The sequence below is a fragment of the Canis lupus genome, chromosome 7 (assembly GCF_011100685.1).
Source record: "Canis lupus familiaris isolate Mischka breed German Shepherd chromosome 7, alternate assembly UU_Cfam_GSD_1.0, whole genome shotgun sequence".
Classification (NCBI taxonomy): domain Eukaryota; kingdom Metazoa; phylum Chordata; class Mammalia; order Carnivora; family Canidae; genus Canis; species Canis lupus.
Window position 1 is genome coordinate 28,549,376 of NC_049228.1, and position 18,054 is coordinate 28,567,429.

The 18,054-nt window shown below is 33.7% G+C and overlaps 1 protein-coding gene across 5 annotated transcripts in view; it reads left to right on the forward strand.

Annotated features, from left to right (window-relative positions):
- KIFAP3 (kinesin associated protein 3) overlaps positions 1–18,054 on the forward strand; it is a 157,558-nt gene that overhangs the window by 45,060 nt on the left and 94,444 nt on the right. For all 5 annotated transcript variants that reach the window (XM_038542576.1, XM_038542579.1, XM_038542577.1 and 2 more), the window contains one exon: positions 11,077–11,255. In XM_038542576.1, coding sequence (XP_038398504.1) covers positions 11,077–11,255 — 179 coding nt within the window. The remainder of the gene's footprint in view (positions 1–11,076; positions 11,256–18,054) is intronic.

The window sequence follows — 18,054 nt, forward strand, 5'->3', positions numbered from 1 at the left end:
GTCAAGAGTAAGCCTTTTTGCTAATTTTAGAATAAAAGCTTTCAGTTTTCCACTGTTGAGTATGTTATTGGTAATTGGATTTTCATATATGGCCTTTTTATGCTTACTTTCTATTCTTAGGAGTTTTATCAAGAAAGAATGTTGAATTGTGTCAGATGCCATTTCTGCATCTATTGAGATGACCATATGATTTTTGTCTTTTCTATTAATGTGATATATCGTGGTTTTTTTTTTATTTGTGTATGCTAAATCATCTGTATATCCCAGGGATAAATCCTATTTGGTGATGGTATGTGCTTTGCATTCAGTTTGCTAGTATTTTATTGAGAATTTTTATATCTCTGTTCATCAGGGATATTGATCTATAGTGTTTTGTTTTATGTTTTTCCTTGTGTCCTTATCTGGCTTTGTATCAGGGGTAACTCTTCAATTTTTTGGAGGAGTTTGAGAAGGATTGACATGGATTCTTCTTTAAATGTTTTCTAGGAGTACCCTGTGAAGCCATCTGGTCTTAGGCTTTTCTTTTTTGCAAGGTTTTTGGTAATTGATTCAAGCTGACTCTTTATTAGTCTGCTCAGATTTTCCACTTCATGATTCAGCCTTTTTTTTTTTTTGAGATCACAAATAATTTTTATTTTTAAAATTTAATATCAATTTGCCAACATACAGTATAACACCCAGTGCTCATCACATCACATGCCCTCCTTTATTGCCTGTCACCTAGTTACCCTATCCCCCCACGCACCTCCCATTCAGCAACCCTCAGTTTCCCAGAGTTAAAAGTCTCTCATGGTTTGTCTTCCTTTCTGACTTTTACCCATTCAGTTTCCCCTCCTTCCTTTATTATTCCCCTTTATTCTCCTCCTGCTATTTCTTATATTCCACATATGAGTGAAACCATATGATAATTGTCTTTCTTCAACTGACTTACTTCACTTAACATTATACCCTCCAGTTCCATCCACATCAATTTAAATGGTAGGTATTCATCCTTTCTGATGGCTGAATAATATTACATTGTATAAGTATACCACATCTTCTTTATCCATTCATCTGTTGAAGAGTGGACATTGCTGCTATGAACATTGGGATGCAGGTGCCCCTTTCTTTCACTACATCTGTATTTTTGCAGTAAATACCCACTAGTGCAATTGCTAGGTCATAGGATATCTCTATTTTTAACTTCTTGAGGAACCTCCATACTGTTTTCCAGAGTGGGTGTACCAGCTTGCATTCTCACCAACAGTGTAAAGTAGGTTCCCCTTTTTCCACATCCAGACCAATATTTGTTGTTTCCTATCCTGTTGATTTTAGCCATTATTAGTGTTATAACATGGTAACAAATCATTGTGGTCTTGATTTGTATTTTCCTGATGACAAATGATGTGGAGCATTTTTTTTCATGAGCCTATTGGCCATGTGTAGGTCTTCTTTGGAGAAATGTCTGTTCATGTCTTTTGCCCATTTCTTGACTGGATTGTTTGTTTTTTGGGTGTTAAGTTTGATAAGTTCTTTATAGATCTTAGATATTAGCCCTTTATCTAATAGGTCATTTACAAATATCTTCTCCCATTCTGTAGGTTGCATTTTAGTTTTGTTGACTACTTGCTTTGCTCTGCAGAAGTTTTTTATTTTGATGAAGTTCTAGCAGTTCATTTTTGCTTTTGTTTCCCTTGCCTTTAGAGATGTGTCTTGCAAGAAGTTGCTGTGGCTAAGGTCAAAAAGTTTGCTCCTGTGTTCTCCTCTAGGATTTTGGTGGATTCCTGTCTCACAATTAGGTCTTTCATTCATTTTGAGTTTATCTTTGTGTATGGCATAAGAGAATGATCTAGTCATTCTTCTGAATGTGGCTCTCCAGTTTTCCCAACACCATTTCCAACACTGTCTTTTTTCTATTGGCTATTCTTTCCTGCTTTGTCAAAGATTAGTTGGCCATGGAGTTGGTCTATTTCTGGGTTGTCTATTCTGTTCCATTGATCTGTGTGTCTGTTTTTGTGCCAGTAACATGCTGTCTTAATGATCACAGCTTTGTAATACAGCTTGAAGTCCGGCATTGTGATGCCCCCAACTTTGGTTTTCTTTTTCAGTATTCCTTTGGCTAAAGTATTTTGCTTTCATTTTTGAAGGACAACTTTGTGTAAAGTATATTTGGTTGGCTTTTTTTTTTTTTTCTTTTCAGCACTTTGAATTTACCATTCCACTTATTCCTGGCCTGTAAGGTTTCTGCTGAGGAATCTCCTTATGGTCTTCCCTTGTAGGAGATCTTTTTTTTTTATTTTTTCTCTCTCTCTCTCTTCTTACTTTTAAAATTCTTAAAAAAATAAAAATAAAATAAAATAAATAAAATTCTTTCCTGGGACACCTGGGTGGCTCAGTCAGTTGAGCATATGACTCTTGGTTTGGGGCTCCATGCTTAGCAGGGAGTCTGCTTGAGATTCTCTCCCTCTCCCTGTGCTCCTATCCATGCTTGCATATGCTCACTCTCTCTCTCAACTCAATAAATAATATCTTTAAAAAAATAGATAAAATTCTCTCTTTGACTTTGATTTTACATGATTTTATGTGTCTTATAGAACATTGTTTTACATGTAGATTGAAATTTTGTGGTGAATTATTAATATTGTGATACTCATATCTCTCCTGAGACTTGGGACATTTGCAACCATTCTTTCTTTCTTCTTTTTTTTTCCTCAGCCATTATTTCCTAAGTGAATTTTCTGCCCCTTTCTTTCTCTTCTCATTCTGGGACTCCAGTGATATGTAGATTGTTTTCTTAATGCACAAGCTTGAAGTTAGCCTTTCCTGCTGTGCACCTGCATTTCCACTGCCATGTGCACTTCCATTGTCTGTGATGATACCATATAGTCTCAGGAATGTACACGGAGAGCATAATTAGAGATTCATTTCATATTAATAATTAATTTCTTTTCATTATTGAGTGATATGTCATTGCATTCATCTATTAAGGGTTATCTGGGATGTTTCCAGTTTTTCTCAATTACAAATAAAGTCTGTGAACTTAACTGATTGAGCCACCCAGGCATCCCAAGAGTTCTTTTATATATTGGATACAAGACTTTATCAGACATAGGATTTGTAGACATTTTCTCCTAGTCTTTGGCTTACCTTTTTATTCTCCTAAGAGTGTCTTTTAGAGTGCAGAATTTTATATATTTATGTAGCACAATTGATTTCATATTTCCTGAATTACAATTTTGATATTGTATCCAAGAAATTCTCTTGCAAAGATTTTTCTCCTCTGTTTTCTTCTACAAATGTTACAGTCTTAGGTTTTACACTTAAGTCTATAATATGTTTTGAGTTAATTTTTGTATATGGTATGAAGAATGGATCAAAGTTCTATGCATGTCCAATTATTCAAGCATTATTTGTTGAATACACTATCCTTTTATCCTTTTATCTATTGGATTGTTATTTGTGAAAAATCCTTTATCCATGTATGTGCATTTCATTTCTGTACTGTAATTAGTGCTGTCCATCACTTTTGTAACTCTTGATACCAATAGCACAGTGTCTTCAGTATAGTGGCTTTATAGAAAATTATTAAATGAAGTAGTATTCCTTCAACTTTTTTTCCACAGGAATTTTGGCTATTCTAGATATTATGCATTTTCATATTATTTTATAATCAGTGTATTCGTTTCCTTAAAATTCTGGGGTATTGATTCAGGATGCATTGAATATATATGTTAATTTTGGAAGAATTGGTTTCTTAACAGTATTGTCTTTTGACCCAAGAAAAGGATCTCTCTTTCCATTTATTTAGATTTTCTTGAATATCTCATAGTGGTGTTTTATTGTTTTCAGGTTTTTCATATCTTGTGTCAGATTTATCCCTAAGATTTTCATATTTCTGTTGCTATTCTGAACACTCTTTTAAAAAAATTTCAACTGATTATTCGTTGCTTGTATATAGAAATATTTTTTAATATTGGTTCTGAATTCTGCAACCTTAGTAAATTTATTTATTACTTATTTTTAATAACTTTCCTTTAAAGATTCCATCACATTTCCCACATAGGTGAATGTATTATATATAAATAAAGATAACTTCATCTTGTCAGATCAGGAAACCTTTTAATTATTTTTTAGTTTGTTTATATGGTGAATTACATTGATTTTTCAAATGTTAATTCAGCCTTGGGCTTCTGTATTAAATCCACTCATGTATCCTTTTTATGTATCAGTGGATTAAATTTGCTAACTTTGTTTTGCTTCTATGTTCATAAGGTATTTGTGTGTAGTTTTCTTGTGTTGTAAAATTTTTATGATAATGCTGGCTTCATAGGTTGATTTGGAATATATTCCATTCTATTTAACTTCCTGGGAGACCATGTGCAGAATGGTATTATTCCTTTAAATATTGGATAAGATATTCCAGTAAAGCCATCTGAACCCTTGTTTTCTTTATGGGAAGATTTTGTTTATTTATTTATTTTTATTTATTTATTCATGAGAGACACAGAGAGAGAAGCAGAGACGTAGGGAGAGGGAGAAGCATACAGAAGCTCCCTGTAGGGAGCCTGGTGAGGAACTCGATCCCAGGACCCTAGGATCACACTCTGAGCCAAAGGCAGACGCTTAACCACTGAGCCACCCAGGTGTGGGAAGATTTTAAACTGCAAATTCAATTTCTTTAATAGGTACTGTTCACATTCTTTATTTCTTCTTGAGTGAGCTCAAGTAGCTTGAATCGTTAAGGAATTTCTAAATTTAAGGTTGTTCTGTATTAATATTTCCTTATTATTTTATTAATACCAACAGAATCTATAGTGATATATAACCTCTCTCAATCCAGAGATTGGTAAATTATGTCTTTTTTTTTTCTCATGATCATAGTTGTTTGAGGGTATCATATTTTTTTTTAATCTCAAAGAACCAACTTTTGGTTTCATTGATTTTCTGTACATTTATATTATATATTTAATTAATTTCTGTTCAGTTGAATATTATTTCTGTTTCTGAGCTAACTTTGGGTTCAGTTTGCTCCTTTTGTAGCTTCTTAAGTTGGAAGTAGGATCATTTATTTAAGACCTTTCTTCTTCTATACTGAAAGTATATAGGACTGTAAATTTCTCTTTAAGCACTGCTTTAGGGATATACCATAGATTTTGATATATCCTGTTTTTATTTTTATTTTTATTCCATTCAAAACACTTTCCAATTCCCCTTTTACTACTTCTTTGACACATAAGTTATTTAGGAAGGAGTTAGTTTATTTCTGAATATTTAGGAATTTCTGAGAGACCTATGTGTTACTAATTTTTAATGTGATCCCATTACTGTTAGAGAAGATACTTTTTATTTAAATTCCAGTTACCATGCAGTATAATATTAGTGTCAGGTGTTTCAATATTTCTATATTGGCTTGGTGTTCATCACACAAAATGCACTTCTTAATCCCCTTCACCTATTTAACTCATCCCCCCCCCCACATCTGCCTCCCCTTTGGTAACCCATCAGTTTGTTCTCTATAGTGTTTCTTGGTTTGTCTCCCTTTCTTTCTCCTTTGCGCATTTGTTTTGTTTCTTAAATTTTATGAGTGAAATCATATAGTATTCATCTTTCTCTGACTTATTTTGCATAGCATTATAGTCTCTAGCTCCATCCATGTTATTGCAAATGGCAAGATTTCATTCTTTCTCTTGGCTGAGTAATGTTCTATATGTATGTATCTCCTACATTTTCCTTAACCATTCATCAGTCAATAGAGGCTTGAGCTGTTTCTGTAATTTGGCTATTGTAGATAATGCTGTTAGGAACATCAGGGGGCATGTATCCCCTTGAATTGTATTTTTGTATTCTTTGGATAGTGCAATTGCTGGATCATAGGGCAGTTTATTTTTAATTTTTTATAGAACCTGCATATAGTTTTCCAGAGCAGCTGCACCAGTTTACATTCCCACATAGTACAAGAGGGTTCTCCTTTCTTGACATCCTTGCCAACACCTGTTGTTTCTTGTGATTTTGATTTTAGACATTCTGACAGGTGTGGTGTGATTTGTAATTTTGATCTGAATTTTCCTGATGATGAGTGATTTCAAGCATCTTTTCATGTATCTTTCAGGCCATCTCTACGTTTTTGAAAAAAAAAAGCCTCTTCGTGTCTTCTGCCCACTTTTTAATTAGATTATTATTATTTTCTGTGTATTGAGTTGTATAAGTTCTTTATACATTTTGGACACTAACCCTTTATCAGATAATGTTATTTCCAAGTATCCTCTCCCATTCCATAGGTTGCCTTTTAATTTTGTTGATTGTTTCCTTTGCTGTGCAGAACCTTTTTATTTTGATAGAGTCCCAATAGTTTATTTTTGCTTTTGTTTCCCTTGCCTCAAGAGACATATCTAGAAAGAAGTTGTTACAGTCAATGTCTAAGAAGTTACTGCCTGTGTTCTTTAGGATTTTTATGGTTTCAGGTCTCACATTTAGGTCTTTGATACATTTTAAATGTATTTTTGTATGGGATGTAGCAAAGTAGTACAGTTTCATTCTTTTGCATGTTGCTGTTCAGTTTTTGCAACACTATTTGTTAAAGAGACATTTTTCTCATTGGATGTTCTTTCCTGCTTTGTCAAAGATTAATTGAGCATATAATTGTAGGTTCACTTCTTGGTTTTCTGTTTATTCTCTTGATCTATGTGTCTGTTTTTGTGCCAGTACCATACTGTTTTGAACACTACAGCTTTGTAATATAACTTGAAGTCCAGAATTGTGATGCCTCCAGCTTTGCTTTTCTTTCTCAAGGTTGCTTTGGCTACTTGAGGTCTTTTGTGGTTTTATACAAATTATAGGATTGTTCTAGCTCTGTGAAAAATGCTATTAGTATTTTGATAAGGATTGCATTTAAATGTGTAGATTGCTTTGGACATTACAAATATTTTAACAATGTTTGTTTTCTCAGTCCATGAGCATGGAATGTCTTTTAATTTCTTTGTTGTTTTCAATTTCTTTTTTTTTTAATTTTTTATTTATTTATAATAGTCACAGAGAGAGAGAGAGAGAGAGAGACAGGCAGAGACACAGGCAGAGGGAGGAGCAGGCTCCATGTACCGGGACGTGGGACTCGATCCCGGGTCTCCAGGATCGCGCCCTGGGCCAAAGGCAGGCGCCAAACCGCTGCGCCACCCAGGGATCCCCTGTTTTCAATTTCTATATAGAGTATTATGTCATCTGCAAGTAGTGAAAGTTTCACTTCTTCCTTGCCAAGTTGGATGCATTTTATTTATTTTTGTTGTCTGATTGCTGTGGCCAGGACTTTCAGTACTATGCTAAATAACAGAGGTGACAGTGGATATCCTTGTCTTGTTCTTGACCATCAAGGAGACACTCAGTTTTTCCCCATTGAGGATGATATTAGCTGTAGATTTTTATAGATGGCCTTTATTAAGTTGAAGTATGTTTGCTCTAAACCTACTTTGTTGAGGGTTTTTATCATGAATGGATGTAGTACTTTGTCAAATGCTTTTTTGCATCTATTGAAAGGAACATATGGTTCTTGTCCTTTCTTTTATTAATGTGGTATATCCTCTTGATTGATTTGTGAATATTGAACCACCCTTGCAACCCAAGGTCCTTTGGTCCTTTCTCTTTCTTCTTTAGGTCCTTTCTCTTCTTTTTGAGAAGGCTGGCTATAAGTTTATCAGTTTTATTAATATTTTCAGAGGACTAGCTCCTGGTTTTTCATCTGTTCTATTGTTGTTGTTGGGTTGTTGTTGTGGTTTTTTGTAGTCATTGTTTTAGTTTTTATATCATTTATTTCTGTTCTAAACATTATTATTTCCTTCTTCTGCTGTCTCTAGGCTTCATTTGTTGTTCTTTTTCTAGCTCCCTTAGGTATAAAGTTAGGTTGTTTATTTGATATTTTTCTTGTTTGGCTTTCCTGGTCTCTTGGTTCCATCTCTTGAACTCTAGAGTTCTTTTGAGTTCTGCCAGGATTTTCCCTCTCTGTGTCATGACCTGGAAACTCTCAAGACATTATTCTGGGGCAGTCATAGGGCCATCTCACTTACTTCTTATCTGTTAGGTCACTGTCCTTCATTATCTGATGTCCATTGTTGTGAAAATCTTTATTTTGTACATTTTCATCTGGTTGTTGTCGTTGTTGTTATTTCAGGTAAGGATTTAAATCTGGTATCCATTACTCTGTTGTGTTAACTTCCTAGAGCTGCCAAAACAAAGTACCACAAACTGGCTCATTTAATAAAACAACAGAAATTTATTTTCTCACGGTTTCTGAAAATTAGAAAGCCAAAAATCACAGTGTTAGCAGGACCATATTCCCCCCGAAGGCTTCAGAATCCTTCCTTTTCTCTTCTTAGGTTTTGGTGGCTTCCACTAATCCTCAATATTTCTTGGCTCATAGCCATATCACTCTATTCTCTGCCTCCATCCTCACATGGCCACCCTCCCCCTGTATCCGTATCCTCTCCTATTCTTTTTTTTTTTTAACTTTTATTTATTTATGATAGGCACACAGTGAGAGAGAGAGAGAGGCAGAGACACAGGCAGAGGGAGAAGCAGGCTCCATGCACCGGGAGCCCGACGTGGGATTCGATCCCGGGTCTCCAGGACCGCGCCCTGGGCCAAAGGCAGGCGCCAAACCGCTGCGCCACCCAGGGATCCCTCCTCTCCTATTCTTATAAGGACACAAGTCATTGAATTTGAGGTCCAACCTAGCCCATTATGACCTTATCTTAACCAATTACCTCTGCAAAGACCCATTTCTAAATAGGGTCAGATTCTAAGTTTCAATGGGGCATGAATTTTGGGAGATCACTGTTCAACCCATTATATTTCTCTTGGTTATAAGCAGAAGTCTACTATATGCTTTCAATACAACTTCATTTAGAAAAAATTTTTTTAGGGATCCCTGGGTGGCGCAGCGGTTTGGCGCCTGCCTTTGGCCCAGGGCGCGATCCTGGAGACCCGGGATCGAATCCCACGTCGGGCTCCCGGTGCATGGAGCCTGCTTCTCCCTCTGCCTGTGTCTCTGCCTCTCTCTCTCTCTCTGTGTGACTATCATAAATAAATAAAAATTTAAAAAAAAATTTTTTTAGAGAAATTGATTCATTGAGTGCAAAAACACTGTTTAAATCAGAGAGCATTCAACACAATTTTTTAATTCCCAGGGTTTTTGTTTTGTTTTATTTTTATTTATTCATGAGAGAGAGTGAGAGAGAGAGAGAGAGGCAGAGACACAGGCAGAGGGAGAAGCAGGCTCCATGCAGGGAGCTGGACGTGGGACTCGATCCTGGGTCTCCATGATCACACCCTGGGCTGAAGGCAGCTCTAAACCGCTGAGCCACCCGGGCTGCCCTAATTCCCAGTTTTTTAACTGTATTGCTTGGTTTCAGACAGAGAATCAAGCCTTTTGTTGACATGAATATTAGGGGAACAGATCTAAAATACATCAAAAATAGTCACACAAACATCCCACACCTTCTGTCCATGCAAAGACAGCATGGAAAATGGCATCAGAATGATCTTGCAGAAACTTCCTAAATGAAAACACCCCAGTCACCTGCTCTTAAGGTTGAGCATGGCTACCACAGAATCCCATCCAAAGATCCTGGGCAACGCATGTGTGCAGCCAAAAAACATATGGGGCTGAAAAAGCCCACCGTCCCTGGAGCAGGTCTAAGTTTTGAGGACACTCCCCTCCCTCCCATCTGAAAGAGACTTTAGATTTCACACAACTGTAAAACCTTTTAATAGTGCCTTCCATGAAAAGTCAGTATGATGCAGTAGTATAAATATGTGAGCTTTGGGTTCTGATAGGCTTGATTTTAATTTAGCTCCATCACTTTTTTGCTGTGTGGATAGGGCAAGTTATTTAACTTCTCTGAATCTGAAGTTGCCCATCTGTAGAATTTATAATAAATACTTCTTTCACCATAAATTATCTTAAAGATAAAATGGTTTACTCTTTATATATCAACTAGTACAGTGCCTGGCATACAGTAGCCCTAATTACTGCCTTTACAGCTCAAATATTTGCTAAATAAATTAAATATTTACAACTATTGCATATATTTCTTATTTTAATAAAGGTATAGAAATGGCTTATAAGAATGCATGAAATGAAATGCTAAAGTAATGCAACCAAGATTATAGGATTGCATTGATCATAATAGCCTACAAATTCTGATAGAACTCTTTTAAGTCTTAACTCTGAAGCTTCCTGTCAGTCAAGACAAAATGGAAAACAACGTATGTTACAAATTCTGTCAAAAGGGAAGAATCATATGAGTTTATTGGAAGAACCTAAACATTTTTATTAGAGGTCTCTAAAAGAAATTTTACTTAGAACTAGTAGACAATGCCTTAACTTTGTCTAGTATAACAATTGTATTACTGAACTTAATATGGCATTTTCTGTAGTAACTATCAGAAAATCAGTTTGGATATGTGAAATAGATTTTACTATCCTCATATTTAGGTATAGCTATTTTACATGTTTTGGATTATAGTTCTTTTTGTTGTTTTTAACATCTAGTGTTATATTAGTTTCAGGTGTACATTGTAGTGATTCAACACTTCCATACACCACCCTATGCTTATCACAGGTGCACTTCTTAATCTCCATCTCCTATTTCAGTCATTCCTCTGCCCACCTTTCCTCTGGTAATCATCAGTTTTTTCTTAGAGTATAGTTCTTTTTAATATTGCGGCTGCTTGTTGTTGAAGTTTTACCTTGTTTTCTACACATATACAATTCTTTCCCCCTGTTTTATTATATAGTAACATGTACCTTTAATACCATTTGCTTACTATTAAGCTTTAAAGAATCATTATCTTATTTTGGTTAGTGTCCTCAGCATCATAAGAAAATTATTTTATGTATGTATACTTTTTGTTTATTTTGTATAACATACATGTATTTATACATGTATTTCTCAATAATAACAAATGTTTTCCAATGAGCCAATTAATAATATTTTCAAAATAATGTAGTCTCTTCTTAGAACTACGTGTTACTATACTGAGTAGAAATGATTAAGTTGTTGATTCAATATGCCTGTCACTTAACACTCATCTATTTTACTCTTTTAGTTGCTCTTTATTTGCTTCTGAATCTTGCTGAAGATACACGTACAGAACTGAAGATGAGGAACAAGAACATAGTTCACATGCTGGTGAAGGCTCTTGATCGGGACAATTTTGAGCTACTTATCCTAGTTGTGTCATTCTTGAAGAAACTCAGCATCTTTATGGAGAATAAAAATGATATGGTAACTTATATTTAAATAGTCCATGTCCACTATTTTCAGGTTTGAATGTGTTGATAAAAAGTAAACACATTATATCCCTACTGAGATAATTCTGAATGAAAATTTTACAATAGCAGTAATTCACTTAAATGACTTCATTAGGAAATATATTCCTTATTAGTTCATATCCCACTTAATTGAGACTATTTGGATAACAATTTTATCCTAATATATTTCATAGGATATATCTTTCCATATTCAACATAATATGTAGAAAGTAATTTATATTCTAAGATTGTGCTTCAGAATCACCTGGCTTATTATTTTTCCCTTACATTATCTTCTTTCCTACATTTCTGATATTAGTGTGTAGAATTACAGTCTAGCCCAATTCCTCCTTATTAACCTGCCATTCTAGTTGGTTGCTTCAACCTGTTTATTTGGCTTCTTAAGATCTCCTGAAGCTATACCTTCTTTCTTTCTGTTTTATTAGTTCATGCCCTCTTTATTTATACCCTTTGCATTTTCTTGTTTGAAGTATTATAGTGAGTTCCTGTTTGCCATCTTATATTGTGGTGATGCAGCGGTCTTTAAGAAATACAAGTTGATTATATATAGTACTTCTGAAAAATATACACAATTCAGAAATAACGTAAAGACGGAATAAAAGTTATCTGCTTTTTTTCACATTAAAAAGTCTTTGTAAACACAGTGTTACATTACATAGATCATATATTAACCATACCTTGTTTTCAGATATTTAGGTTGTTTATAATTATAGCTATTATAAATAACACTTGAGTGAATACGTTTGTACATGCCTCACTGTCTATAGTTCTGATTAATTGCTTAGATTCCTAGAAATGAAATTGTTAGATCATTGGCCTTAACTACATTGAGGACCATTTTAGAAGTATATGCTAATACAAGTCATTATATCACTGTGTATTATTGGTGTAAGTGGATTCTCCTTCAGATAATCATAATATATAGTATTTCTACCTGCTCTTTTTTCTTATTTTGAAGTTAAATGTACTAGGAAGTACCTTATGCTCAGTGAATGACACAGCATAAAACTTGAGACTCCTATATCAGATTTAATAAGTGCTTTGAATTCTGATACTAGAAATAAATGAAATTTTATTTTGACCACAGATGTTTAATATCTGTCATTTTCATCATTAGTGTATAATTATTGGTGATCTGATGTATGCCTGATATTGTTTTAAGATTGAATTTACAAAAAAAAAAAGATTGAATTTACTTAGTAATAAAAAACATTCTTGTTTTCATTGATCTTGTATTAAAGCAGACTATAATGAGACAATGATATATATTCTTGATTAGAGTGTAGCTAAATAATTGCTTCTCCTTGCTATAAATTGAAGTATATTTTTTTCCATTTACATGTTTAGATTAAGATCACTTTAGTAAGTTTGTAGAATTCAAATTGATTTGCCATCAGCATGTGTCTACTATGTTTTGGTTAGATTTATGTTTCGGAAATAAACTTATGTGTTAATTCTATCAAAAATGATCTCAAAATCATTATTAGAAATCATTTTCTGGTAAGATTTGGGGAGATACCATATAAATTTTCTCATCAAATCTAACATTTTATTAAGTAGGAAAAGCAGAGGTTCAGGAAGGGTCATTGATCCAAGGTCATAAAAATGATGTGATTAGCCACATTTTTACTATAGATGGCATGCATTTCATCTTTTATTGTGGAAGAAATGCATTTTTAAGGCATTGTGTAGAATCAAAATCTTAAGAGCTTGACTAGATCTTATGTCCATGTCTAGATTTAGCTAATTTTGCAAATGAAGACGCAGAAAATCAGAGAGGTTAAATAAATTACTCAATGAAACATCTGCAGGTATTTGGCTTCCTACTCCTCTATCTGTTCCAAGAGAGAAAAAAATGATTTTATATTTAAAAAAACATTTTTAGCAAGATTAGTGATAAGCAACTTTTGTTGGCTTCCAGAGACACTGAAAAAGAATTACTTAAAGGATGAAATAAAATTGCTGATAGATTGTTGATAAGCTGTCACTTTATATAAAACATTTAATAAAAGTACTAATTAACTATAAATTCCATTTTATAGACATAAAATTGAAAAGGCATTGCATGCTGAGACAATTACTAAATTTAGTTTTTGGGATTGGGCTTTTATCAATCAGAAACAGATGATTAGAAAGCTATGTCTAGTGTTTAGCCATCTGATTGGACTACATGGTACATATTTCACATTCCATTTTCTGCAATGGAAATACAAATTAATTTTTTAAAAAAACTCTCCAGTTACTTTATTATTAAGTTTGCTATAACAACCAGTGTGTGCTGTTGCTATTTCAAAAGAAAAATATTAACTTGATTTGATTAGTAACAGATGAGGCCTGTGGCAATTTTATTTAAAAAGGGTGGACAGGAGAAATGGTTGTTCTATTTGTGAGGTTGTGTTATTTGTCTAAATAAAATGTTCATTTTACTGTTGATATGAACTGATACTGACCTCGCTTTTTATAGTTAATGTATTTTAAAGGAAATTTAGTTCACTTTAAAAAGTCTTTCAATTAATGATTTAAATTGAGTTTGCATATTTACTAAGTAAATATAATAACAGAAAGGGAATAGGTCATATTAGAATATGATTTTAAGAGGAAAAAGAGAAAGGATATGTATTCCTTAGATTGCTTATTTTCTATTAAGTTTTCAGAGGTATTTTTTTAAATTTGGATAGGTCTTTTATCAGTTATATGTTTTGCAGGCATTTTCTCCTTTTCTGTGACTTTCCGTAAAGCAGAAGATTTTAATTGTTATGAAGTCCAGTATATCAAAAGTAATTTTTTTTTAGTAGATTGCATTTTGGTGTTGTATCTAAGAAATATTTGCTTAACTCAAGGTCACAAAAAGTTCTTCTATTTTCTCTGAGAAGTTTTGTAAGACATGTGTTATTGTTTATGTTTTAATCTAGGATATTCATTTTTAGTTAATTTTATATGGTACGAAGTATGGATCAAGATTCAAGTTTTGAATAAAGATGTCCAATTGTTCCAGCACCATTTGTTGAAAAAAAAGTCCTTTCTCTACTAAATTGCCTTTGCAATTGCTTTTGTACCTTTTTTGGAAACCAATTGGCTATATATGTGTGGTTTTATTTTTATTTTTATTTTTATTTTTATTTTTATTTTTTTTTTTTTGGTTTTATTTTTAGACTCTCCTATTTCACTTATATACCTGTCTGTGCTCTCATTGATAAATATTTGCCTTGATTACTGTAGCTGTATAGTAAGTCTTGAAATCAGGTGGTATAAGGGCTCAAATGTTATTATTCTTTTTCAAATTTTTCTATTTAATATTCTTTACCTTTCTATATACATTTAGAGTCAACTAATCTATTTCTTAAAAAAAAAAAACAAACCAGGAATCTTGACTGGGATTGCATTAAAATTATTGGCAAGATTCAATATATTAACTACACCAGATTTTCCCCCATGAACATAGTATAGTGCTCCATTTATTTAGATCTTTCCATCATTTTATGGTTTTTAGCATAAATGTTTTACACATATTTTGTTAGATTTATACCTGTTTTACTATTAGAAATAGTTCTTAAAAAATAAATGATCAGTTTCCTGTTGTTGAATAATGGCATATAGAAGTTACAATTGATTTTTGTATATTTACTTTGTGTCCTATGACCTTACTGAATTCAGTTTTGTCATTGTAATGGCTTTTTATAGATTCTTAGAGATTTTCTAAGTAGACTATTATGTTATCTATAAATAGAAAGTTGTATTTCTTTCATTTAAATCTGTATGTTTGCTCTTTCTCAGCTCGTTGTTTTCTTTTTTCTTTCTTTCCTTCTCTCCTTTATTTTCCCTTACTGTGCTGGCGAAGCCCTCTAGTATGATGTTAAGGAATGCTACAAATGGATACTTCTGTCTTGTTACCAATCTTAGGAGGAAAACAATGTGTTTTACTATTAAATATAATGTCACGTAGATTTTTTGTAAACACTGTGTCAGCTTATATAAGTTCTAGGTCTAGTTTGCTGAGACTTTTTATCATAAATGGATGTTAGATTTTTGTTAAAGGCCTTTTCTGCATCAGTTGAGATGATCACATGGTTTTTCTTCTTTTGACTGTAGACATAGTGAATTGCATTGATTGACTTTAGATATTGAGCCAATCTTACATTCAGAGGATAAATATCACTTCTTCATGATATACTGCCTTTTTATATATTGCTAGATTTGATTAGGTATATATTGTTATGGATTTTTGTGTCTGTGTTCATGAGGGATTACTAGTTTATAGTTTTCTTATGATGTCTTGGTCTGGTTTTGCTATTAGAATGACTGTGTCCTTATAGAATGAGTTGGGGAACATTCCCTTTTCAGTTTTTCTGGAACAGTTTGTGTGTGGTATTATTTCAGTTTAAATATTTAATAATATTCACCAGTAAGAAAGTCATCTGGGCCTGGAGTTTACTAATTTCTTTCATAGCAGTGAGACTATCATGTTATCTGTTTCTATTTGAGTGGTAGCTTTGTAGTTTTTATCTTTCAAGGAATATATCCAGTTCATCTATGTTGTCAAATGTATAGGCATAAGAATTTTTTATACTTTTCCCTTCTTATGTTTTTAGAGTCCAAAGGACTACGGTGATTATTCCTCATTTCATTCCTGATATTGGTACTTTGTTTCTTCTTTCTCTCTCTTTTATAGGTTAGTCATTTATCAATATTATTAATATTTTCAAAGAACCAGCTTTTGGTTTCATTATTGATTATTGGAATATATTTTTACTGTATTCAGAATTCTAAGTTGACATACTTTATAAATATCACTCCATTTTCTGGCTTTCATAGTTTTTGACAAAAAGCATAATTTAATACTTATATTTTGTCTACTATGTCTTTTATTTTCTACCTGCCTGCAAGATTTTATCTTTGCTTTTCAGCAGTTTGAACATATGTCTTTCTAGGCATATGTGTATGTTTGTGTGTGTTGTATTATACTTAGAGTTCCTTGAACTTATATATGTGGTTTGATTATTTCATTATTTTTGGAAAATCCTTAGCCATTATCTCTTCAAATACTACTTCTGTCCCATTCTGCACCTCTTCTACTGGATTTCAGTTATGCATGTTAATCCATTTGTTACTGTTTCATGGCTCTTAGATACTGTGTTGCTATTTTATTCTTTTCAGTTTTTTTTCTTTTTCTTTCTTTTTTTTGGGGGGGATTCAGTTTAGAAAATTTCTATTGACCTGCCTCCAGGCTTAATTACTCTGTCATTAGCTATATCGAGTCTGCTAGTGAGCCCATGAAGGTTTTCTTTCTCTGTAGTGTATGTGTGTGTGTACTTAATGTTTCCATTTAATTCCTTCAGTATCTTTTTCTCTGCAAATTCTCTGTTCATTTGTTATCCATTTTTTCCAGTAGAGCCTTTAACATATTAATCACTATTATTAATAGTAATTCTTTGATGTTATTTTAAATTCTCTGATAATTATACATGTCATATTTAAGTCTGGTTCTGTTAGCTGCCTTCAGTAGGGTATTCTCTTGGTCTTCATGTATCATAATTTCTGATTGAAAGCTAGACACCAGATGTAGATTAGTTGAGATTGAGATAAATACTATCTATATCTAAAAATGGGCAGACCTGGGGCAACCTGGGTGGCTCAGTGGTTTAGCGCCGTCCTTCAGCCCAGGGCATGATTCTGGAGACCTGGGATCGAGTCCCACGTCAGGCTCCCTGCGTGGGGCCTGCTTCTCCCTCTGCCTGTGTCTCTGTCTCTCTCTCTGTCTCTCATGAATAAATAAATAAAATCTTTTTTAAAAATGGGCTGACCGTATTTTCTCAGCCTTTAATGTGTGAGATTAAGTCAATCTTGTCAGGAGTTTAGCTGTATTTGGTTACTGTCCTCCATTATGAGCTCACACCCACATAGCGTTACTATGTCTTCAGTGTGGGGTATTGGTTGCCAGAGAGTTTTTCTCAGTGTTGATGTTCCATCCTTCTCTTCAGACTTTCCCAATGTGTCTGTGTTTCAAAGAGGACCTCTCACTTCATTTTAACCCCTCCCAACAATATAGCACTATATTGCTTGTTACTTGGCTTTTGCTAATTTGGTATCAGGGTCAAGGAAGAGGAGGGAAGAAAGGAGACTTTTTTTGTTCTAATTGAGCTTTAGGTAAGTCTTAGCTGGGTGTTGTGTCCATAGTTCTCAGCAGTGGGGCTTCCTAAGTCATCCTGTCAACACCTCTCCTCAGGAATTTTTTTCTCTTTTTCTCAGCTGCAGTGGGTCTTCACCTGTATTTTGGATGTGATAGGGTTTGAGCTTATTTTAAGTCTTTTTTTTTTTAGAGGAAAAAGGAGACAAAGATCTGGACAGAATTTTATGCCTTTTCCCCAGTGGCAGCAATTACCTCCCTAAGGTTCCCTCTACTGAGAGGGAAGTTTCCTTTGATCTCCGGTCCTGTCCCAAGTATTTTCTGTGATCTTCTGATAAGGTGCTTGGAAAAGACCTTGCAAGTGGTTTCAAACTCCCTGAAAATCTGCAGCTTCACAGTAGTCAGGCTACTTCACACTTGACCTTTAACAATTTGTTTAAAATTTTTCTTTCAGTCTTCTTTCCCAGTACAACTCTTTTTTCTCCAGGGATTTGCCATATATAAACCAGTGCTCATGACTCTTATCTTTTAAGGGTGCCTATTTTCCTTATATTTCAGGCCAGTTGATTTCCTTGCAACCTCAGGTTTCTGATGGTTATTTTTTAAGTTATGATTTTATATTTGGAAT